Raw genomic sequence first — 24,112 nt, forward strand, 5'->3', positions numbered from 1 at the left:
GTAGTCTTGTGCTGTCTCCTGTCCTCGTCCATTTTAGAGCAAGACGGGAGGAAAAGGCTTTTCCAGCCCAGAACAAGGTCTAATGCCAATAAATGGGAGGAATGGGCGTAGAGTCGATGCAGTCGGTACAGCCGTGATGTCCGTCCTCTGGGCGGCACGAGTCCCGCAGGCTCCAGTGTCTGTGAGGTGATGGAGCCCATTCAAGGAAGCACTCGGTGTTGGGTCAAGTTTGCCAATAGAACACTGCGTCCCAGCTGCCCCCAACTTGCCAGAAGAACCAGCACTTCCTTCTCTAGCTCTTATGTTCAGAATGTGGCAGTGGCCCTGGCCTAGCCCTTTCCATTGCCCATAATTTTCCTCTTTCCATAACCCATGGTTTCAGTTTGACTTTGTATATAAAGTTGTTTGTTGGTAATTTTTTTTTTTTTTTGGCTTTTTGTTTTTTAAATAAACCAAAGTGAAAAACAAACCAAGCGTGTGTCCTGTAGCTCTCTTCAGGCTTCCTGTGCCCTCCCTGTTTGCCAGTCCTCAGTTCTCTCTAAAAGGCAGGCAGGCAGGCAGTGAGTGCCACAAGTTGTGTGAAGGCCCTCTGCCAAGCTGGCAGGGCTGTGGCAAAGCTGTGGCGGCTCCCACTTGGTGTCAGTTAAAGTACACTATTGTTTTACTGGAAAACTTTACTTGAAAATAAAATTCCAATAACAAGTGAAAATAAAATTCCAGTAATACAGGTGAGACAGAAGCCTTGCTTTGTGGGCAGCTGTTCAACATGTGACATTTTCTAGTGGACAGCTAGAGACAAAGTCCCAGTTCAAGTGAAAGCTAAACACCTGGAGTTTGTCCTTATTGCTGGACCTGTAGGGGACCAGCTTTGGTTGTGTTGGCATGAAGGGCCCATAGAGGTTGAGAGACCAGAGTTCTGCTACCCAGGGCACTGTGCCTCACCCAACAGTCTAAAGAGTCCTGAAGGGATGGTGGCTAGAGTAGGTCCTCTTAGGTAGACAGCTAAGGCCTCAAGTTCCACAGGAAGCCCAGGCCCTTCCAAAGGCTTCTGTTGGCTAGACACTACAGCACATTCTGGACGGTTCTGGAAGTAAAAGGCCCCAGGGTTTTTCTACATTGCTTATCAGTATTGGGCACAGGGAAACAGCAGCCTGTGAGGCTCCTAGTAGCAGGCTCAAGGAAATGGGAGATATTTAAGTCAGAGAACTGGCAAGGTAGAATAGTGGCCACCTGTCTCCAACTGCCTGGCCATTGGGAGGCCCATGAATCCATGCCTGCTAGAGGCAAAGCCTATAGAGATGTCATCTGTGTCCCAAAGAGTCTGAGGACTCCTGAGGGATAGGGCCTCAGTCATCAGCCACGATGGAGAGGGCTCGGAGTTCACTTAGTTTGGTCTCATTTTCCCGCTCTCGCTGCTCATCTGAGTGGCCTGGCTGGTCAAGCTGCTGGGTCAGGTCTCCAAAGATCTTATGCATTTCTGAGTAGTATATAACCTGCGTAGGAGGCAAGAGTTGTTGGCAGGAACCAGACTCCAGTTCTACACAGCACTTATTCAGCAAAGCAGCCAAGAGGCACAATAGGGCCTGGTTCTGGGTCTTTGGGTTGCTCTGGCTGAAGGGTGTGAGGTGTGTGCCTCTCACTTGCTTCATCACTACCTCTCAGATCTCACCCTATCCATCAGCAGCCTAGGGATGGGGGAACCACAGCTAGGGCTTTTGGAAATATACACTGTAGAGAAAGGTTTGTCAAGACCAAAATCGCTACACTGGGCAGGGAGACTGCATTTGAGGGTGCCAGAGGGCAGTATGTGGGCAAGGGCAGGCCTGGGGTTTACTGCCTTTTCTAAGCAAGGAGAGTCAGGGGCTTTTGTTCATGGAGAAAGAACAAGGCAGACACTGGCTCCCCAAGTCTTGAGAGCTGGTTCTAGAAGTCCAGTTAAGGGAGGTATCAGCTCCCCAGATCCCACCCCTTCCCAGTTTTGCTAATTATAACATCCAGGTTAAGTTGCCTGGATGAAAAACAGCATTAATGCTTAAAAGAGCCCATGATGTGGTGAGTGACAGGGTGAGAGGGGAGAGGCAGGTCCAGGGTAGACTTTGATAGATGGTGACTTTCCCATAGAGGTCAGAGGCCATTTCTGCCTCAGTTTCCACTTCCTGACATGACAGTACATCCTCATCAAAGTGTTCTACATTCTTCAAGCACCTCAATTTTGAGATGTCTCTAGGATTCTCTTTCCGTCTGAGAAACAAGAAGATGAAGACTGGGAGGATGGCTGTACAGCAAGGGCCAGTGGGAAGTAGCATCCTAGGAAGTCTCTTTAGAACTCCCAGCTAGGTTGCACTGGGCCAAGTACTGGGGCCCCCAATTCCTTGCCTGGGACACAGTGCCTGGTGAGTCACCAGGAATGCTCATTTCTCTAGTGACTAATAGCAGCGCAGCCGGGTGAGGAGGAGGCTGGCACAGGGGGAGGTGGTAAACAACTCTGGCTACCCTGCTGCTTGGTTACAGGGCACCCCATAGCCCGGGGACCCTGCAGCTTCCTCTAAGGATCTGGGGGTGGGGATGGTATATGCAGCTCACTGAAAGCAGAGGCAGGTGTCAGCAAAAGAGAGCAGGCCAAGCTCTTGCCCTGTAAATCCACGCCTCATGCAAACAGAGGGTACAGCAGCTGGAAGGCAGTCCTCACCTGCAGGGACAACAGGAGAGCATCCTCCCCCTTCTGTTGTCTCTCTCACTCCCTAGAGAGCACTGGACTGAAAACATGGATGGTTAGCAAGTCCAGGCTCCAGTCCAAACCTTGCCTGGGCTTCCTGATGGGCATTCTACTCCATGGCTTTGGGTGTCATTCCGAACAAAGGTTGGGAAATGGCTTTACCCATGGCTGCTGTGATTATGAAAGCAACAAGGAATGATGGTGTCCACTGGAGGGCAGCAGAGGTGCAGCTAAGACAAGAAGCAGGGCGGGCAGAACTTGGGGACAAGAAGCCTTAGCTTGGTGGCCAGTGAGTGTTGGAGTCTGAGGTAGAAGCCAGCACCTGTGATCAGTGAGGAGGTCTGTGTAGAAAAGCCCTGCTCCTGGCTGCAGTAGCATTGCCTCTCCCACCTTGCCAGTGGGGAGAACAATCCTAGCTTCTTCCCACTAGTGGAGTCTTCCCACTAGGGGGCACTTCATATCTAGTGGCCAGCATTTCAGAGCCTGTTCTGGACCTCTCCCTAGGAAAGTCAAAGTTAGGACTCCTGTGGTCTCCTAATAGAATTCTCCTGTTGGGTGCACGGGCAGTCACTCTACTGGCCTCTCAACTACCTCTGCAAAAGACCTGCTTAGCTAAAGATGCGCCTAAGCTCTTGCTGCTTGCTTAATTAAGCATGGGAGAAAGAACTCAAGAGGATGTGAGTTAAACAAAAAGGAACTCTGTCTATCACAGGGTTGGAATTGAGTGGATTGCTGATGGAGGATGCCAAGAGAAATTCCAGGACAGTATCAGTGCTAGGCACCAGGGCTGACTGGGAAACCACATGAATTCTGATAGTGCCTGGGGCAGGGAGGCACTGCTGTCTGTGCAGAGCATGGCTGTATCTAATGGGAACTGGGTTCCTACAAAGAGGATTCCCCAAGGGAAGAGCCTTGTCTCACCTGTGCCCGGATCAGGGACTCAAAGCTGGGCTGGAAATAGTCAAGTCGGCTGCCATAGAACCGTGGCATCTCATCCAGGAGTTGTTTGTTCTTGGCCTCAAAGTCTTCCCGTACAGGCCTTAGCTCCTCTCTGGCCTGGGGAACAAGATCTTAGAGTCAGAGCTGTCACTGAAGGGGGCGAGGTGTGGGTGGGAATAGCTAGTGTCCCGGTTCTGCTGGCCTTGAACGCAGGACCCTGTGGCAATGGTTGTTCTGTTTACCCTGTTGCTTCTCCCCCAACCTTCCCGTCTCCCCTGCACCTGGTGGAGCTTGGCCAGCACAGGGCCAGTCTTCTCCTTTTCCTCGTACTTCTCCACCTTGGCCTGCAGCCTCCCGTAGTCCTGCAAGGCCTGCTCGCGCCGTTTCACTGCCATGTTGAGGCTTGGGAATATGCTGCTGAACCTGTTGGGCACAGCATGGTTGGAAACAGGCTTGTCATGTGGGGGTATGTCACTACTTACTCAAAAACATGTGCGGCACACCTACTATGTGCCAGTCCCATGAGGTTCTGAGGCTTTGGGGCTTGTACAGGTGGGATGATATGGGGAGCAGTGGACAGTAGACCTGGATGGTAGGCAGTGACTGACAGTGCTCCTTGTCCTGCTGTTGTCTTCCTACACACCCTGAGCTTCATCACAAGGTCAGCAGGGCTGAAATCCGCCTGTGTATACTAAAGACGGAACCAAACCAAACCCAGAAGAAGCCAGGGCCACAACTAGGTAGTGATGGTCTGGAAAGGACTATGAGTATCCAAGTTTGCCAACCCTTTTCTACTACATCACAGTGCCACTGACAGGTGACAAAAAAGATGAGATCCTGGCTAAGGGTTTCTTTACACTGTGAGGAAGCACAGAGGGAATAGTTCTCCCACTAAAAGAATGGAACAATCACATTTTAGAAAGATGGCCCTAGCCCCTCCTACCCTACGTACTAAAAAGGAGTATGGTGTGTCCACTCAGATGACTGGCCACACAGAGAAGGCTGAGGTTGAAATGTTTGGACATTTGACTGTAACCATTATCAGGGCCACCTTTCCCCCATGAAAGGCCATTCTATCTTGGACAGGCCTAGGGGAGAGACACTTTTGGGGTGCCCAGGCAAGAGTAAATGTTCTTCTTGACACAGATGAGGGGAGGAGGGGAGGTAACTCTGCAAGTAGGTCTCTTGGGAGTGAGAAAATGGGGCAAGTCCCTTGGCTGCAAAGCCATGAGGACACGTAGTTGGTCTTAGTGCTGTGCCGGGCTTGCCTATCATACCATGTGGTGCCCATGGTGTCAGCCAGGAGCTCTGACAGCCTGGTCTGATATAGACAAGCAACCAAGAGAATCAACACCTCTGGTCACTCAGGTGAAGACACAGCTGGTGACCTAGGACCACAAGAGTCAGCTTATCTAGGCGGAGCCCAGAGAGCATGACAAAGAAAGCAGACAGAAGTCGGAATGAACATCTTTTCACTGGGATGCCAGTCAGTGGCTGAGGCCAGCCTTTCACATCTGGATGCTTAGGTTGTCTTCAGTAGGCTCACATACTACAGGAGGCACAATTCCCAACCCTTGCTTCTCATAGGACATGATCACAAAATTGGTACTGAAAAGCCTCAACAAGTCAGAGATACACAGATGGGAGTAATGAATACTCCTGCTAGAGAAGAGAGAATATAAACTTGGCCAGGCATCAGGTGAAATGTGCAAAATAGATGTGGGGACCAGGCACCACCAGGTCACACCAGGAGGAGCCAGCCACACTGCCTATGTCAAGACAGCTGCACCCAGTGATTCAGCTGCTCTGGAGCCCCTCTCCCTTCCTGGGCAGCTGGGCAGTGTGTGGCCAAGGGAACAGGTGCCCCAAGCCTGAGAACCTACCACCCTGCCCTTCTCTCTGTCCCAAAGAGGACAAAGGACCCTAGCAGCCTGATCCTGCTGTCAGGAGCAGCCTTTTGGGTAGTCTCAGGGCCAGGGTCAGAGAAAGACGAGAGGCAGGCAGGAGGCAGAGGTGGAGTATTTTCCTGTCCAGGTCTCACAATCTCCCCTTTGCTCAACTGGAATTCACCTATTGGGGGGTCAGAGCTGCAGCACAAGGAACAAAACAGTATGTGAAGGATATTCTGCAGGTGTGAAATGGCCTTGGTGCAATATTAGTTGACATGCAGCCCTGGATACATGCTAGTCTCAGCAGAACTTAGGCCTTGGCCCATGGTCCCGGCCCCTTTCCAGGGTTGTATTCTTCAAGACCAAGTCACACTGACCAGGAACACTAATACTATGGTGACTTGGCCAGCTCATGAAGGGCACAGAGGTACAAGTGCATGTGGAAGTCTAGAGCTGGGAGACCCAGGCTGTCACAGACCAGGGGTGACAACCTTGGGGGGGGAGGGTGCAGTGTCTACACAGCACTACTTATTTCAGACCACAACCCTCTGCAGGTGCAACGGGCTCCACTGCCCCTGCTAGTGGCTCCTGACTCAGGGACTCACAGGTCTTCCTTAGACCTTGTCTCCTACAGCACTAATTCTTAAGTCTAATTAAGATTTGATCGCGATCTGGGCTTTGTTAGTAGCTCAGGCAACTGTAGATGAATCACCAACAAACGGGAATCTGGGTAGCTTTGGACCTGGGACTGGGAGCCCCTGAGACAAGGGACAGATGTCATGTTCTTTTCAGCAGAGAGGGGGCTATTAATGTCACTCTCAGGAAGAGTGCCTATCTATCCCAAGGTGATGGGGAAGGAAAATTCTGCACACTTTCTTATTTCTTACTTCTCAGCTGTGGACAGGTCTTGCCAGGTATCTGATAGCAGGGTCTACTCTACATGGGACTAGCTAGGGTTGGGGTGCTGGTACAGAAGGTTAAGACAGGTATAGGCTGGTCCTCTGTGTCTGGAGCTTTCCCAGGTTCCTGCTGACCTCCTGGCAAGGATGACACATGGGCCCAGATCTCCTTAAAGCACAAAGCTTGTATTTTCTACCGTCCTCTCCAAAGGCACATGGTGGAAAAGTCCAATCCTCTGCAAGTCTCAGCTGTCCCTTGATAAATAATATAAGAGGTGGGCCATACTCTGTTCCCTGACCCTGCTCAAATCATACATCCACATGCTTCATGCACACTTAGTTCACGTAGCCCTGCTTTTAGGTACCAACTCTATCATACCAAGGAATCAGCTTGGCTTACTCTCTACAGAGGAAACAGACTCAGGCCAGCATGAGTGGCTGGGACACCCCTTCTCAATGTGGCAGCATGCATACCCAGCCCACCTTCCCAAGTTCCAAGGCTGTAAGTGCCTAGATCTGATTCACACTGGTTTTCAAAGATGGGAGGTGGGCCTAGGTCTAGATCATCATTTTAGGGAGCCCAACCTAGGAGGCACCCGTTTCATGCCTGGCATAGGATTGAACACCAAGCTTGCTCCCCAGGGAGATAAAGCGTGGGGTGAAGAGAGAGTGGGGAGGGAAAGAGGCCGGCTGGGAGGTGGGCTGGGAGCAGCCGGCCTGGTGGGGAATGCCTGCCATTCCTCATCTGTGCCCACACAGCCGGGATCTTCCACCCACCAGGAAAGGGAAATTGAAAGCATCCCCGTCCGTCCGACATGTGAACAACTAGGGACTGGGGGATTAGAGACCGAGCCCCCTTTGCGGGGGATACTGGGGGCGACAAAGTGGCCATGATCTTCATTAGAGGACAGGAAAGCTGCAGTTTCCTGTTTCCGGTGCTGGGGTCCCTGGGAGCTTCTCTTCTGGCACAAGGAAGCAAGTGGGGAGGAGGGAACAGGCAGTGGTGGTTTATGTGGTCATGGGGGATTGTATGCTGGCTGTGGGTTGCAGAAGCCAGCCAGGCAGCCAGGCCTGAGGCTCATACAGAGGTCAACGGATCCATGGCGGAGATGGTGGCCGCCCCCTCTGCCACGCCCCCACCTTCCTGGCAGGTGGTGGGCCGCTGGCATGGTGGGAAGCAGCCGGGGTTTCTCTCTACTTGGCTGAAGAAGCCAGGGATCCGATTTCAATGCCGCCTCGTTGGTTGTGAAATCGAGAAGGTAGTCAACCCCCTAGTTCTCTGAGCTGGCAGTCCTGCCATATTCTGCCAACTCTGGGTGCCTGTGGCTGCCTCTGGGCCCCTACATCTCAGGCACACCAGAGTTCTGTGTACAGAGGCACTTCCCTCTGAGACCCTTCCATCCAGCTCTGAGACCAGACCACATGAACAGCTCCTCTGCAGTCAGGTCCCCCATGTAGGGTCCCTGGTTTGGAGATGAACTCTGACCAAGAGGCAGAGGTGTGAGAGCCCAGGCTGACGAGGCTGGGGTGGTGGGCATGGGGAAGGCCTGGCCTCATGGCAGTTGCAGGTACTCTGAGTAGCCAGTGTTGGGGACGAGCACTGAGTAAGCCAGGAGGGCTTTTCCTAATCCCACCCCTGGACCTGAACAGAGAAGCAATAACTCAGCACTCCCCACCACCCAAAGACTGTAGGATCAAAAACTGCTTTCTTCATCTCCCTCCAGCTTGATCTCGGCCTGATGATAATGCAGCGGAGGCTCACTGCCCAGCCCTGGCAAGGCAGCTGCCAGGGACCACCACGGAAGAGGTAATGAAGTGCAGCTGCTGGCGCAGAGCGGGAGCCTTTCCAGGTCAGAGCAGGCTGGGAGAGGCCAGGAGAGAGGAAACACTCAAGAGCTTCAAGGCAAGGCTTGGGCCAGCCTCCTCCCCTGGGGATCCACAGGACAAACCTGTCTGATCCTTGACCAGGGCCTGCAGGACCGAAACATGAGTCTTACAGAATTCCTTGCTCTCACAGGTCATGAATGAGGGGCCTTCCCAAGCAGGATGCGGCTGCTGCTGCTGCTGTGCCTTTCCCCATGTGCGGCCACCCCCATGTTTCCAACACAAAGTGCTGCAGGCAGCTGCATCCCAGGCCGGCTGTGAGATGAAAGGCCTTGCTCATGTCTGCTGAGTGCTGGCCAGAATCTCTACAAGCTGAAATCAGCCAGCACTGGGCCTCCCGGGGCCCAACCAGAGGCAAAAGGGGAAGGGGCCAGACGACCACCAGGGCAGTGTCTGGCACCATAGAAATGAGCAGTTCATTGCCCCTGGACTGTGACTAGGCAGTGCTGGTACCCTGGAACAACCCGGAGCCTCAACCATGGGACAGGCTGTATGGCTGGTGTCCCTGTGGTTTCTTGTCATGGGAAGCTGTGGCCACACTGCTAGACATGCTCCTTGGTTTCCAAGTGGCTAGCTGATCTGCTGTCCCCACAAGTACCTTGAGGCCTATTTCCTCAGATGATCTTACTCACTTTTTCAGAGGTTCAATCACTGTCTTTTGGATCTGGTTCACCTGAAAAAAAAAAAAAAAAAAAATACAGATTCAGACTCTTTCTAGAAGAGGAGGTCCCAGGTTCCTCAGAGGCCACACTGCTAGACTTGCTCCTTGGTTTACAAGTGGCTAGCTGTCCCGAGAGTTGGGCAAGAGGGGATGGAGTGGGACAGGCGGTATAGTATCCATATTCTGCTGCCAGAGGAAGCCACCCAGAGGCTACCCAGGGATCCTGAGGGCCACACCTAGGGCTGGGTCTGGTTTCAGGTTAACACATTTCCTATCAGTTATACTGGCAAAGGTTTGTAATGGCCTGCTCAGTGTGGAAGGATGGATGGGTGGGCAGGGCTGCCCTGCAAAGCATAGCTGCTGTAAGCACAGGAGACATAGGCATCTGACCAGCCTGGTTTGGGAATTGCTGAGCTTGAGGCTATCACGCTTTAGAAGGCTGAAGACCAGTACCACTTTCAACCTATGGTCATTGCATCTAGCTAGGTCCAAGGGGGAAGGGGGGAGGAGCATAGCCCACTGGCAGCAAGACCTGGTCACCTTCTCCTGGTTGAAGGCATCCATCCGCTTCATGGCTGTGTCTAGAGCTGTCACCATGCGCAGAAAGTCCTGGTCCTGCTCACACAGTGGGTTGGAGAGTAGGTCCTGAGATATCTTCACAGCAGATTTGGACATGGCTGTTAAGAAGTTAAAAGCTCTGTGAGCTCCCAGAGGGACAGAGTTGAAGGTCTCCGTAGTGTTACTCCTTGACCTCAGTACCTCTGCCTGTGCTATAGCCACCAGAACGAGGTTCCAAAAAGCCACATGACATGGTCCTCAGTGTTTCCCACAGCTCCTATGCATGCAGTACTGTACCGCTGGATAGCAAAGCTCCTAAGTTGTTCTAGGACCAGGAGGATGGTAAGCTGTATGACACATTTCTGCTCCAAAGATGCTAACTCCCAATGGGGACTCTAAGGTACACTAGGGCTGGCCCACTTATCACACCTGGACAGAGGGTGAATACTCGAGGTGCTGTGGCTATCTGGAAGTCACAGGCAGCACCAAGGAGGATGAAGACCCAGTGGGAGCCTTGAGGTTCTTGATCTGGGGCTCATTTTTAGCATTCCATAATTGCACACGGAAGAGTAGGCAGAGGGCCTAGAGAAGGACCTGGCCAAACACGGCATACACCAGTTTCTGCACACATCTGGCTGAGTATAAGGACCTGGGCAAACATGGCACACACCAGTTTCTGCACACATGTGGCTGACCATCAGCAGAAGACAAGTTCTGCACATGATCTTCGCCGGAAAGACTGAGAAGCAGTAGACGGCAGATGTTTTTGCTGTTGTTGTTTTAAACACCACTGGGCACTGTGTAGTCCAGGCTGGCCTTGCTATGTAGCCCAGATGGGCCTCTAGTCTGCAGTGATCTTCTGTCTCAGCCTCCTCAGTGGTGGCATTACAGGCATGCACTGCCACACTTGGCTGGGATTTATTTTGTTGATTATTACTTGAGTGTCACAGCATTTAAGATGGTATTGATTTTAAGGCACACTGTTACTGTATAAACCACTGAGAAAGAAAAAAATGCTGACCATCAAACCACCATATTAGCAAGTGTGACAGAGCTGTGGTTGCAAGGACACTAAATTGAAAAAGTGTCTTAGAATGGATCCAGGGAGACCCATCTCCAGCTGATTACAGGTGGGGTCATCCTTGCCATCCCATGAGTGGAACAGATAGCCCATGCCCAATGCCAGCTCCCGGAGAAGAGCCTTGTGGGAGAGGAGAAGTTCCCTGCTAGAGGTCTCCATCATGGTAGGGGGTTGCAGTTACCAAGCAAAGAAAGCCTATTGTGTGAGGGGACCAGAAAAGTAAACTTGTCAAAAATGTTCAAAGAAATAATTCTGAAATGATTACAAACAACATAGTCAAAAGAATATAAAAGTCTGCACAGAACTGCAAACATGTCTGAAGATATCTTCTATTATTATCCTTTTCCCAGTATTTAAAGAGAGAAAAAAGAAAAAAAGAAAAAAGAAAAAACAAACCAAAACAATCAAAAAACCAAACCAAAACCTTAACAGTTACTGGCTCGAGGAAGGCTTTCTTCCTACCTGTCCTTTTCTGCGTAACACTCACATTCTTGGGCCTCTTCCTGCTGAAACCACACGAAATCAAGGTGCTGCACTTGCTTGGGCCACTTCCCTGGGAACAGCCAGGTCTGAAGTACAATGCAGCACACTATCCTGGACCCTAGCAGCAGCCCAGAGCCTTATCACTGCAGGAACTGCGTAGTGAGTCCATGGCCCACATGACCTATCACCTGGAACAGGCAGTCTTTCAGACTTGGGGAAACTAAGGATCTTGGACCTCCCCTTGTGTTTCTGAGGTTCTCAATACAGCTTCCAGATGAAGCCCCAAGGCCTTCAGAGACTGCACTCTGAAAATTCCCAAAGTCTAATCATTTTACAAAATGGACGATCCTGTTTTCAGAGCACCAGAGAGGATTTTATAGGGCCTGTCCTGGGAACCTGGGAGAACCTGAGGTCAGAAAAGGCATAGTTTATTTTCCTCAACCGTTGGGTCAGTGGCTCTCAGCAAGCTTCTAGTCCTACTATACTGGTGTCACAATGTGTCACAGACATTCTGGGCCTTGTTCTAGACCTCAGAATGCTAAAGTCAGGCCTGGTATCCCATGCTATGACTAGTCTTCTAGCGACCCTGCTGTCACCCATGAGCCAGACCCTGAATGTGTGCTAGAGGAAGCTGCCCTTCAGAAGGGTGCTCTGCTCCTTGCTCTGGACTCATTGGTCCTAGCTTTCAACAGTCACCTCTTGGCCCCAATTCTACTGCTGGACAACAGACTTTCTTCAGCCAAGGTGCTTGCCTCATGAACTCCTTAGTCTACATGGTTCTGACGTCTCTCTCTTGAAACAAAATCCTGTACTCCATTTCCACTTTGATATCACAGCTATCTGGAGAGCAGATCCTGGTGACTCCCCTGATGAAAGGCAGTAGGGAGCGAGGCAAAGGCCTTCCATGTAAGTCAGACCCAAAAGTCATTTAACAGATCAGTTCTCAAGCCTGACCCTAGGCTCAGAACATGCCTACTCTGCAGACAGGAGGGGCCAGAAGTGAGGTGGAAGTTATGTTCAGACTATCCCATATCCTTGGGTTTAGCAGGGAAGCTCAGTGGCATAGACATGGGGGATGGCTTTCTGAACACTGGTTCCATTAGGCCTTTGGCAGCAGCTGCTTCCTGGGAAGGCATTTCTCTTTCTGATCAGAAGCTGTTCAAAGTGTCCACGGAAGGAATAAAGGTGCAATTAACCAGTCATATACTAGTACCTGATAAAAATGGGGCAACTCCAAGTCTTGGGCCCTTTTCACTGCATGGTAAGTGGAAGCATAATAGACTCCCAACTGACCCTGTGCTGCCCATCAGCCTATGACCTTTCAGATGGCATCTGGATACCATGGCACTACCCGAACTGGGATTCTACTCTGGGGCAGCTGGTCAGACAATGAGATGGGCCTGCTTCCTGCAGTGAAGACTCCCTTGGCTGCTTTCTAGCTTAGAGTAACCAGGAAAACAGCAAGGCATGGACAGGTGGGCTGGAAAGATGGCTCAGTGGTTAAGAACACTTGCTGCTCTTCAAGAGGAGTCAAGTGTAGTTCCCAGCATCCATATAAAATGGCCCACAATTGCCTATAACTCCAATTCCAGGGGATCTGATGCTTTTTTTCTGGCCTCCATAGGTACCTGCACGCATGTGCATATATACCCACATGAACACATGCATAATTTACAAAATAAAGAAAAAAAAAAGAGGTTTAAAAACAAAACCAAAAAAACCTTCTGCCCTAAGACAGGTGACTGACAAAGCAAGTCCCTCCTTTTATAGATGGACATTTCACATGCTCTGCCATCAGAACATGAATTCAGAACACATGCAGGAGATGGGATTCCTCTGAGGCTATACAAGCATTGTGGCCACCACAGACACCACTATGTGGAGTGGCTAAAGAAACCAAAGAGGGGCCCTCAAGCCTACTTCTGCCTTCGGGCCAGTGAACACAGCCACTGGGGTAGGGCCAAATTCTGCCCCAGGGCCTTTGCTGAAATGTCCTCCAGACACATCTACATAGAGGCCTCCCTGGTCACCCCACTTAAAGCAGCACTCCGTTCCTCTCCATCCCTTTATGTTCCTTCATTGCACTGGCCTTTGCAGGGCGCTACAATACATATGGACTCATTTCTTCCATGCCCTCTCTCCTAGGATGGAAGCTCCTGTCTTGACTGACTACTGAGTCCCCAGCACTGAAATGTGTGCCTGGAACAAGTTGCTTCTCAACCAGCATCTGTCAAATGAGAGATGGCGGTTCGCCCTGGTCAAACCTGTCTCTCTCGAGTCCCTATTATATATACAGTGGCATGTAGATACATCCCTCTCTCTGGAATTCATAGAGAAGCTGTCGAGGTCCATTTGGCAGGAGCCTTGGTGTGGCTACTTGTACTGTGGATGTTGGTGTAGTACGGCTGCTCTTAATACAAGTGTGCTGACGACTATGCTGTTCTCAGGGGTTTTACACCAACACACAACTTTACCATCACAGAAAGCCACAGGGCTGTGGACCAATAAATGTGGGTACATTTTAGACACAGCACAGAGAGGTTAAGGGCAGTGTTGGCTTAGAGACTGTTAGGGCAGTACAGGGTGGGGACAATATGGGAATGTTCTCTGTCACTCAGTGACATGGCCTCTTAGAGCTCCCTGACCTGTGCTGCCTCATCACTGGGCCCCTGGGCCTAATTCTTCCTGAACAAATCTCTTCAGCCAAGAGCCCTCCCTAGTCCTGGCTGTCTGCTAGCACCTGCCGGCTCCTCACCACTGTGACCTCAGTACTGACAGAATGATCCTGAAGTTTTCCTGGCTCTACTTTAGCTCACTCTCCTGCTCAGCTGCATAGCCCCTTCGGCTGCTGTTGCCATGGTAAGGCCATGTTGCCGACTTCTGCCCGGAAGGCCATGCTGTATTTTCTTCTCTGGCCCTGACCCTGAGGCAGAAAAGGCCCTTGCAATAGAGGCTTCTGCTGGCTGCAGTACTATCCTGACAGGAACCTGGGAGCATCTGTTTTCCTGCCCAACAAAGCTGGAGAGTGGCAGGACCCTGTGGGAGGTAGTGATCTGATCAGAGAGAAATGATCCAGGCTTCCTCTTAGGGACAGGGCTTGGTGTTTTCTGAGCACAGTGACTTCTGAGTTAGCCCTTGAGGGTCTGAGAAACAGGGCGGGCACACCTCCTGCAGCTGTGATGGGCATGGGGAGGCTACTCACCCAGGTCGGCATCAGTGCTTTTCTTCATGTCCTTTTGCAAGCGCTTAGTCTGCTCTTCCAGCCTGAAAGCGAGGGGGAGATGGACACTTACCCTCCAGCACCCAAACCTCCTCGTCTCTTCTCTGCCTCAGGGAAGCCCAGTAGGGAGGAAAGCCCCTCTCTGTGCAACACCTGCCAGAGACCTCTGTGCCACCTCAGGCTCTGCAGAAGGCTGATCACCCAGAGACTGTGCAGTAATGGCCAGTCACCTGTTAGAGCTGTCTTCGGTTCCTAACTGTAAATGGACCAAGGGCACAGGAAAGGCTCCCTGGCTGAGCCTGAGTTGGCCAGGAGGAGGCAGGGCAGGGACTGAGACCTGGCAAGAAGCAAGCGCCCCAGCTATCTCCCATCTCCCCCTCCTGGAGCTTGACACTCACTGCTGCAGTTTTCCATACTCCCTTTCAAAGTCTCTCTCCACCTGTAAGGCAAGCGATAGCTCAGTCAGTGGAGCAGTGACAACATGGTGGAAAAACCTCCCCGCTTACTGAAACTTGCTCCACACCCTCCCCCAGCCTGCAGCAACAGCGCTGTCCGGTCCCTACACGCTCCAGCACATCATTAACAACAGTGTCCCTGTGTTCCCAACTAATCAAGTGTTTGACTCAGGGAGAAGGCCTCTCCCTCCAGAGGGGCCAACCAGGCAACTTGGCAAGTCTCAGCGACTGTGCCTCGGCTCTGTCATCCCAGAATGAGGCACTGGTTAATGCCCTTGCTCATCCCAACTCTGGTGGCAGCCAAGGTGATCTGACAGGACTGGACCCCCCCACCTAGGAGTCAGCTGGGCACCAAGGAAGAGGCAGGTCTCAAGTAGGTGGGTTCTGCCATACTGTGAGCCCTGAGCAAGTGACTTCCCTTCTCAGCCGTAGCCTCCTCACAGGCCCTATTCATGTGCTGTGGGGTCTGGGGTACATCAAAAAAGATCCCGCGTGGAACAGCAGGTGGGAGCTTGCTTTAGAATGAAGGGTCCCCGCACCTGAGCCTTTAAGGTGCACACTTCCAGGGCTGTTCAGCTTGTGGCCTGCATGCAAGGATAGCTACGAATATAGCTCAACACAAAATTGTAAGCTTATGAAATCATGAAATATTTCTGTAGGTAAAAATTAATTTATTATTACTATCATTATTGTGTTTATGATGTATATGCAAGGACATGCAAGCCATGGAAGGCAGAGGACAATCTTCCGGAATTCGGCTCTGGGTTTGGGGAGCAGAGGTTGTCAAGCCTGCACAGTAAGCGCTCTCACCCACCAATCCATCATATTGGCCTGCACTTTTTAGGGGGGAAGCAGTAACTTAATTGTGTGGGTCTTGAAAGTAAACGCTGAAGATGACAGTGCCATCTTCAAAAGGTTGGACTCGCCTACTTAGTCCTCCAGCAGGACTGTGGTCCTCCTGTGGTGCAGGAGGGCAGTCAGAGGAGTGAACAGAGGCAGCCAGAGGCGAGCTTCCAGTATCTGTGGGCAGAGTGATCTCCCTTGGCCACTGCGCTGGCCTCGGTTACTGCTTAAGGGAACAATGGCAGGCACCCAGCCCACAGTGGTGATTACGGAGTGTGCATCCACCTTCTTTTCCTGCTTGCTGGGTACTGTAGGGAGACAGCAGCCTGGAGATGCACACAGGGACGCAAAGAGCAGCAGCCAGAACTGTTCGGGAAACCAAAGAGCGGCCCTGTGGTTAAGTATGGAACCTCAGGCTAGGCAGTAGCCCTGTGCTGTGGCCTTCATAACCCAGAGCGGTGGCTTCTGAGTGTCCTATTTTTCTTCATATTAGCATTTATTTCCAAAAGAACAAAATGAAAACTAAGTATTTCTTGGCCCAAATAAACTCTCCTGGAGACACACCTATGTTGCTTGCTCTTCTGGGGTGGTGGGGCTGAGCTCCTGTGCTGCTGCCTTTGGCTCCCAGCCTTCTCTTTTGCAATGCCTGGTGTGCTGATGTGTGTGGGATGTCAGAGAGCACCTGGTCTGCCTGGCTGGGGACTGCTTGAACTTGTACAGAGGGGCCGTCGAGCTCCCAGCCAGGTAGAGTTGTTCTGGGGGTGGAGAAGCTTACAGTCTCATGCTGGGGTGGGCATATGCTCCTGCTTGATGCCACTCAAGGCTCCCCTGCTTCCAGGAGCCATGGTCAAGGGTCCCACATCTTTCTCCCCAAAACACAGAGCCACTTGGGGGTAGGACCAGAATTCCAGGCCCTCAGATTATGGCTGATAGAATAAAGAGACACATTGAAGGCACATTCCAAGGTACATGTCTTCTGAGGGAAAGGGCCAAGTGGAAAAGATCTGAACATTTCTGAATGCTTGATGCCTTTGCCAAAAGGCAACTGGAGGCCAGTCAACAATGCAAGTGTAAACACATGTGCACGCACTGTCAGGGGACTGGGTTGGGCCAGGTGCTGGAGGCAGCATGGGGAGAATCAAGCCCCAGATGAAGCTCCTTACATTCTCCTGGGCCAGGGTGCAAGGACAATGCCTAGGCCAGCCTGCCCAGAATGAGCTCGGCCTTTGCCAAGTGAGTGAACAAGCTAAGTTCCTTCCAAACCTAAATTCCTGGTAAAGGGGAAAAGAAGGCTGCAGGCAGGGCTGGGGCTCTGATGCCAGGACTAAGGTGTGTCAGGTCAAACTGAGGCAGAGAAGGCATTCTGAGAGCCACCCTGCAAGGGTGGACTGCACCTCCCCTTCAGTATGCTCCAGGACTAAGAAGAGGCCAACGTCTGACATTTACTTCTGTTGGAGAGGCTCAATGTGGCTTCTTGTCTTTGCCCTGGTTTTGTAAGGAGCCTAATAGTTAGGAACCTAGGCTTGTGTTTTCCTATGTACACAAAAACTAGGGAACCCATGCTTGGAGGGCATGGGAAACCATGTCTCCAAGAGCTCCAAGCTACAGGGTGTTTGATGTGTGTGTGTATGTGTGTGTGTGTTATATAAGTAGGTGCATGTGGTATATGTATATATGTGTGTGGTATATGTGTAGTATGTGTATACACATGTGTGGTGAGTGTGTATGTTATGTGTGTGCCTGTATATATGTGTGTGCGTGATATAGAAGTAGGTGCATGTGGTATATGTATATGTGTGTGTGTGTATGTGTGTGTGGTGTGTGTGTACATGTGTCTGTATGTGATATGATGTGTGTTTCTATGTCTATGTCTGTGTTCTCTCACCATGCTAAGATGCTCTAGAGGGAACTGATAAAAGTCAGATCAGGAGGTGGATGCTGTGGTCCTGGTCTCAGTGCCAATGGTCAGCCCATGCAGAGAACATGCCATTCCTGACACAGGCTCAATAGTCACGGAATGCATGTTGGTAACCTGAGCACAGGCAAGCAGTGAGAACAAGGACAACGTTTTCTTTGTGGCTGGAAGCTGGGCACCCTGAGCCAAAAACCTCCTGAAAATCCATCAACATAACATGAACACTTCTTCCCATGACAGGGCTGCCATGACTTCCAATAACCTGGGCGACCACATCTGTTCCTATCCCAGAGTGTGTCAGCAGTGTCCAGGGACAGCTGCCAGAGATCTGGAGACATCTGCATAGCCCAGGCCTGTGTTAGGGGTGGAGAGGTGAGCAGGAACCCATCAGGAAAAGGCAGAGTCCTGCTACCTATGCTTACACCCCGCAGGGAACTGAAGGGAACAGGCTGAGCAGACAAAAGCTCCATTCTAAGCCACCATTCAGCTTTGAAGGCTGGTGAAAGATCAAAGGCCTAGCCTACAACTCCAATGAACTGGGAGATGGAGCTGCTGGGACAGGCTGACTTCTTGATGGCTTTGGGGGAAGCCAAACCAGCTGTCAATGAGGACTTCTTATATAGAGCAGACACTGGACTAAGTGCCTGATATGACCTGGTTGGTGTGAGACTCTTCCTGTGTGTGACATAGGTACTAGGCTTTACCTTACAAATGGGACAACTAAGGCTCAAAGAGGCTAAAGTATGTGCCCAAAGTCTCAGAGAACATAGGCAGAGCCAGGCAGGAGTTCAGGAAGTCAGTCTCTTACCTGGCTCCTAAACAACTACTGGATACTTGCTCAATTTGAGGGGAAGGGACACCACAGATTAAAGGATGACAAGTCCCCAGCAAAGACTTAGACAGGTGTAGGGAGGGGACAGGGGAAGCTATGGGGCAGGGTGGAGGTGTGGAGAGATTTGATCATCCCTGGAAATCTTTGCTATTCCTCAAAGTAAAGGGTTTAGGATCCCATGATGGTTTGAGACCCCTGGAACCATAAGCCAAAATAAATAACTCCTTCTCTAAAAAATACCCCCAGGAAGCAAGACCTTTCCACCAACAGACTCTGGCAAGGAGCTGGAAAGTGCATTGTAGCCCATCCTGCTCTGTGGGATCAAAGCCCCATCGATGGAAGATGAAAGTCATGGTGGAGGGAGGGATTTCTGTCTTCTTGTTTGTGGTTGTGAACAAAGAGGGAAAAAGACCCTTTTCAAAACCACTTTTCTTTTGGATCTGCTGAGATTACTCTCTGGAGGCTTAGAGCCACACCCACCCACTTCTTGGAGCCCGGCATTTGTAGACCCAGACTTTCTGGGTCTTAGCAGAGAAGCTCCACAGATGGTCAGCTGTGGAGGCGACACTGAGTCTGTTACAACCTGCCATTGCATGAGGCCGAGGGCGACTCTTTTAAGTCGAGCCCAGCTTTTTTCCTGTGACCTAACTTTGGACTTCCTGAAGATGGAGACATTGGTCAGATGTGCTGAACTTTCTGCCAAGCCAAAACAGGATCTTCCCTCTAGCTCTGGCGGCTGAGCCAAGGAGAGAAGGGGGAGACAAGGACCTCAGAGGATGGTCATGGGGCCTCTACTGCATGGACAGTGTTGGAACTTGAGCTGCCACCATGGAGTTTGGTCTTTACATGTAGGATCACTCCTGTTAAAACTCAAAGCCTCGTTTGTGTGTGAGGAGCTGAGGAGGTTACTCTGGACAGACAGAGCTGCAGAGTGGGAGCAGCACAAAGCCAAGATGGCGGAGTGAGTAAGGCCACAAAGCAAGTGCTGACTCCAGCTCTCCAGGAGAGGACTGTCAGGTCTAACAATGTCTCCACCACGCTACAGAAAAACCAGATGGTGAGACCAGAAAAGGTCCATGGGCTTCTAGCTCTAACATTCTGGGATCTGTGGCTCTTCACTTCAGACATAAAACAGGAATACATATCTTGGGCTCAAAGGTGTTACCATTGCACAGAGTGACTGGATCATGGCAGAGACTCACCTGTCTGAGTAAACAAACAGAAGTGGGCCACCTGGAGAACCTGTCTGGTCTTTTATGTCGTTGAGGTGGCCAGAAAGAAAGGCCTTTGGCACTGTTGTGGGGTATGTGTGCAAGGGGAAGTATGTCTATGCATGTGCCTCAGAGCTCTCCCAGGAGAGGACTGCTTGAATGGAGAAGACCTACAGCTATCCAAAGTTGGGGAAGTGACCAACAGGACCCAGGACAGGAGGCACTGGGAAACTCAGGTTATGGTTCTGACCTTCCAGCTCTCAAATGTACACTGTCAATGCTCAGGTTTTTCCCTGGGAAGGTAGCTCACTGTCTAGTATGCACAAAGCCCTGGTTCAATCTCCAGTTTTGAGAGAGAAGACCAGAAGGCTGAGCGAGGTTCCATGTACAGTTCATATGAGGCACAGCTGAGTCTCAGGGCATAAGAACTAGGTTGCTTACTCACTGTTTTGGAAACAATCTGTTTCTTGGGCTGCCCAATCTTAAATGGAATCCTGTAAGAGGAAGAGACAGAGAAACACTGTGAGACATGGGGTAGTCTGGGCTGTAGGAGTGGACGCACAGAGGGGATTGGCACTTGGTTCCCTGGTCCTCATGGTCTGAGGACATGTGATCCAATAGCATCCAACTGGGTTCTGGGACAGATCATGTGCCATGCAGGCTCTTGGTCAGTCCTGCCTGCTGAAAACATCATTCCTATTAACAATCTTTCAGTTAAACACATGGGGAAAGTGGGGGAAGGGAGACACCTTGAGGATCTGTAAATCTTGTTTGAGGAACTACTAAGTGTGAAATATGGCTCCCTATTCTTAAAAAAAATCCTTGAAGAAGCCCACAACATCTCCCATCCTCTACAAGAGGTACTCAGTTTCCCTATAGGGGCTACAATGTATCTTGTAAGGTTTCTGGGCATGCTAAGGGGAGATGACATGGTAAGGAACATTTATGACTAGTTAAAACCAGATGAGATTAAATGTGGCTTACTTGGTAAAGAATCTGCCCAAGCCTGCCTGCCTTAAACTTTCTAAGAAGCTCTGTTTACCAGGTCCCATGCTCATCTGGAACCTGGACTTAACAGATGATCTTGCGGGGAGGGCTCAGAAGGGGACCACAGCCCAGCTTCCAGCTACTTTAGCAGGCTGCTCTAAGACCCAAGCAGCTGCCCCTGCCTTTCTGGCTCTCAGGAAGGAGTGAATTGACACAGGCAATTGGAAGATGTCTTTCAGGTCCTGACAACATGCACCCTGTTAGTCCATGTTGTTGGCCAGGAGTGAGCATTTAACATGGTTCTTCCCAGTGGTAACAGAAATAGTAATGTGTCTCCCCTACCTTTCCTGTCTCCAGGTGGGAAGTGAATCTAGGATCCAGCTCTTGGTAGAAGCCCAAAACCAGCCTGTCAATATCCCCCTCTGACAGACCAATGTGCCAATGCTGTTATCACCAACCCTTAAGCTCCACTCCCATCCTTTCCTTTAGCCGTTCTCCCCGCACCCGCCTCCACCTGGCCCAAGCTGACCAACACTGTGCTAACCCCAACAGTATAATTAACCACCGATAATAACCCCAGACAGCAATCTGGTTGAGGGGATGGGCCGGCCTGAGTCACAGCGGTTTAAATTTAATTTCTGGAGGACATCCTGTTTATTGTTAACCCAGCCCCATAATTTGGGAGAGTTAACCCTTTGGGGGCAGGCTCAAAACAAAGTGTCTTGAGCTGTGTCATCATCAGATGGAAAAAGGTATGCTGTGAAACTGAAAAGGGGAGGAAAGAGGAAGCTGTTGCTTCTTTCTCAGACCTAAAGAGGAAAAGGCCCAGGGGAGCTGGGTTTTCTGTCCCAGTCCCCATAAAGCTTTCCCTAAGATTGGAGACTGGAGTTGATGGCGGAGGAACACTCTGGAGGCAGCTGAGGTGCGGGGCCATACATCACTCAGGTTTCCGGAAGGAAGCTGTAGTGGAACGAGCTCTAACCAGGAAGCAGACCCAGTCTCTGCCTCTTTGGTTTGGCTACTCACTGAAAAAGTCAGTCTCTCTGAAACCCAGTTCTTCAACTATGAAGCCAGTGGGATGAGATGGCCCTCTTGCTCACCTACAAAGAATTCATACCCCGAGAGTGTGGGGGAGTGGGCTGAGGATCCCGAAGAGCCCTCGGAGCGGTCTCAGTTTGGAAAGACAGACTACAGCCAAGGAAGCTAACGTTGGCAGATGCTGCCTACAGAGCCATGGCCTTGCTAACGCTCAGCTTGGAATCACAGGTCTTTTAGAGTAGCCGGGCATGAGGAACTAGTTTTGCAGCTTTGAACCTTTCTATAACTCTGCAGGAAGGAAATGGACCTTAAAGGAGTCAAAGACAGGCTCAGGGGTCACTGTGCTGCTTTCCCAGAGCCCCTGACTCCTCTTTGCCATTCACTTCAGGGTTCTTCTCAAGAGCTGGTCTAGGTACTTGATGCCTAGAGTCTGTCGGATCAGGAGGAACTAATGGCTGAGAGCCCGAAAATGAAGGCGAGCCTTTGTGGAACCACATGTTTCAGCACAAAGGACTGGATACATGCAGGCAGCCAGGTCTCCACTATAGTTACTGATGGACAGACAGGAATTTATCAGATTGTCTGCACTATTTTTCAACTTGTTCGATCCAAAGCCATGTTTACCTGCTACAACACCTTTTATGTAAAATAAACATTTTATTCTAGATTTTCAGAAAAACTATGAAGTCTCATAATTACTATGCCTCCCTGCCCTGTCCCCTCTTAATAAACATCTTACATTAGTATGGTACATTAGTCATGATTAATAAACCTGGAATGACATAATAAAATCTGTGGTTTATTCAGATTGCCTTAGTTTCTCTTCAGTGTCCTTTTCAGAACCAGGAATCCATGCAGTCTACCACACTTCATTTGGTCCTTAAGTGCCTCTTGCTGTGACAGTGTTAGACTTCCCTGGCTTTGATGACACTGACAATTCTAACGGGCACTGGTCAGATGGTTTACAGCTAGAATGCCTCCCCACAGCTTTGGGATTTGAGGACTAGAGAGATGGCTCAGTGGGTTGAGAGTACTGGTTGCTCTTTCAGAGGACCAGAGTTCAGTTCCCAACACACATGGGGCAGTTCACAGTCACTTACAACTCCAGCTCCAGGGCATCTGATGCCTTCCTCTGGCCTTGGTAGGCACATACATACATGTGCCATACATTCACACAGACACATAAGTAAAAATAAATCTTTAGAACAACACCACCAACAAAAAACCCCATACTTGTCACGTCTCCTCACGGATATACTGCAGACATGATACACCCCAGCTGTCCCTGCTGAGCCACAGGCTGAGGAAGTGCTTCAAAAGTTCCCCCAACTGTGGTCCCCCCCCCCTTTCCACTAGGGAGTCACTATTTATTTTACTTATTTAGGCCATCATTCATATTGGTATGAACACATGGATATTTTATACTCTGATTCATAATCCAATCCTGCTCTATTTTGATACTCAAAACTGCTTCAGTCGGGCCACTGAGCGTGTCACAGTTGGCTCGTGTGACCTTCAGACATATTCCCATTAATGCATGGGCACATGCCTGAGTTAAGTCAGACCTCCTTTAATACAAGACACTCCGGGCTCACTGTGAGCGCACTTCAGCCACATGGCCATTTCCTACTTTTTCTAAATCTACATTCCTTATTTCCTGTTCCAAACTGCGGGATTTAAGTAGTCAGCACTACGTGGATCACACAGGGAAAGGGGGCCTTTCCACTTCCCGCCTTACTAAGAGGTGCTCTAAAGTCTAAAGCTTTGCTCACTTAGAATGGTTTCATTGAAAAATTTCAGGACGCCGGGCAGTGGTGGCGCACGCCTTTAATCCCAGCACTTGGGAGGCAGAGGCAGGGGGATTTCTGAGTTCGAGGCCAGCCTGGTCTACAGAGTGAGTTCCAGGACAGCCAGGGCTACACAAAGAGACCCTGTCTCGAAAAACCAAAAAAGAAAAATTTCAGGAAAAGGGTAAAAGAGAAGGGAAGAAGACCCTCTGCCAGCCATTATCTCCGCCCAAGGTCACCGTTTCACTAGTATTATGTTTATTTTTACACGGGCTGAAAGAAAAACAGCTGAGGGAAATAGGACTACTGGCAGTGTCAGTCCTGGGTAAGAGAATGTGGCTACTTTTTTCTTCTTTGTACTTGCTGTAATTCTTCAAGTAAGGAAAACAAAACAAAACAAACAAACAAACAAACAAACAAAAAAACCAAGAAACCAACCAACCAACCAACCAAACAAACAAACCCACCAACCTTTCAGTTTTTTTTTCTTAACTGCAAAAAACGGCACTTGATTAGTGTTAGAAACTTAGATGACATAGAAAAATACAAGCGATGAAGAACACAACACCTGAACGGTCACACACCACAGAGGCAAAAATGAGCAGCTGAATCACTGCAGGGACACGTATCTGCACACATGTGTATATATGCACACATGTATTGATAATAACCTTTTAAAATAAAATAAAATGTACATAACATGAATGTTTTGAC

At 50.3% G+C, this 24,112-nt stretch overlaps 1 protein-coding gene across 3 annotated transcripts in view; it reads right to left on the minus strand.

The window, feature by feature from the left end:
• Positions 1–643: 643 nt before the first annotated feature.
• Bin3 (bridging integrator 3) overlaps positions 644–24,112 on the minus strand; it is a 37,433-nt gene continuing 13,964 nt past the window's right edge. Inside the window, exons 2-9 of one of the 3 annotated variants that reach the window (XM_034497050.2) lie at positions 20,032–20,080; positions 14,729–14,769; positions 14,313–14,374; positions 9,529–9,665; positions 8,960–9,000; positions 3,937–4,078; positions 3,638–3,772; positions 644–1,493 (exon numbers count right to left, since the gene is read on the minus strand). In XM_034497050.2, coding sequence (XP_034352941.1) covers positions 1,347–1,493; positions 3,638–3,772; positions 3,937–4,078; positions 8,960–9,000; positions 9,529–9,665; positions 14,313–14,374; positions 14,729–14,769; positions 20,032–20,080 — 754 coding nt within the window. In that variant the 3' untranslated portion in view covers positions 644–1,346. The other 2 variants (XM_034497051.2, XM_076930788.1) reach the window with 2 other exon arrangements.

This window comes from Arvicanthis niloticus, chromosome 3 (genome assembly GCF_011762505.2).
Source record: "Arvicanthis niloticus isolate mArvNil1 chromosome 3, mArvNil1.pat.X, whole genome shotgun sequence".
Lineage (NCBI taxonomy): Eukaryota > Metazoa > Chordata > Mammalia > Rodentia > Muridae > Arvicanthis > Arvicanthis niloticus.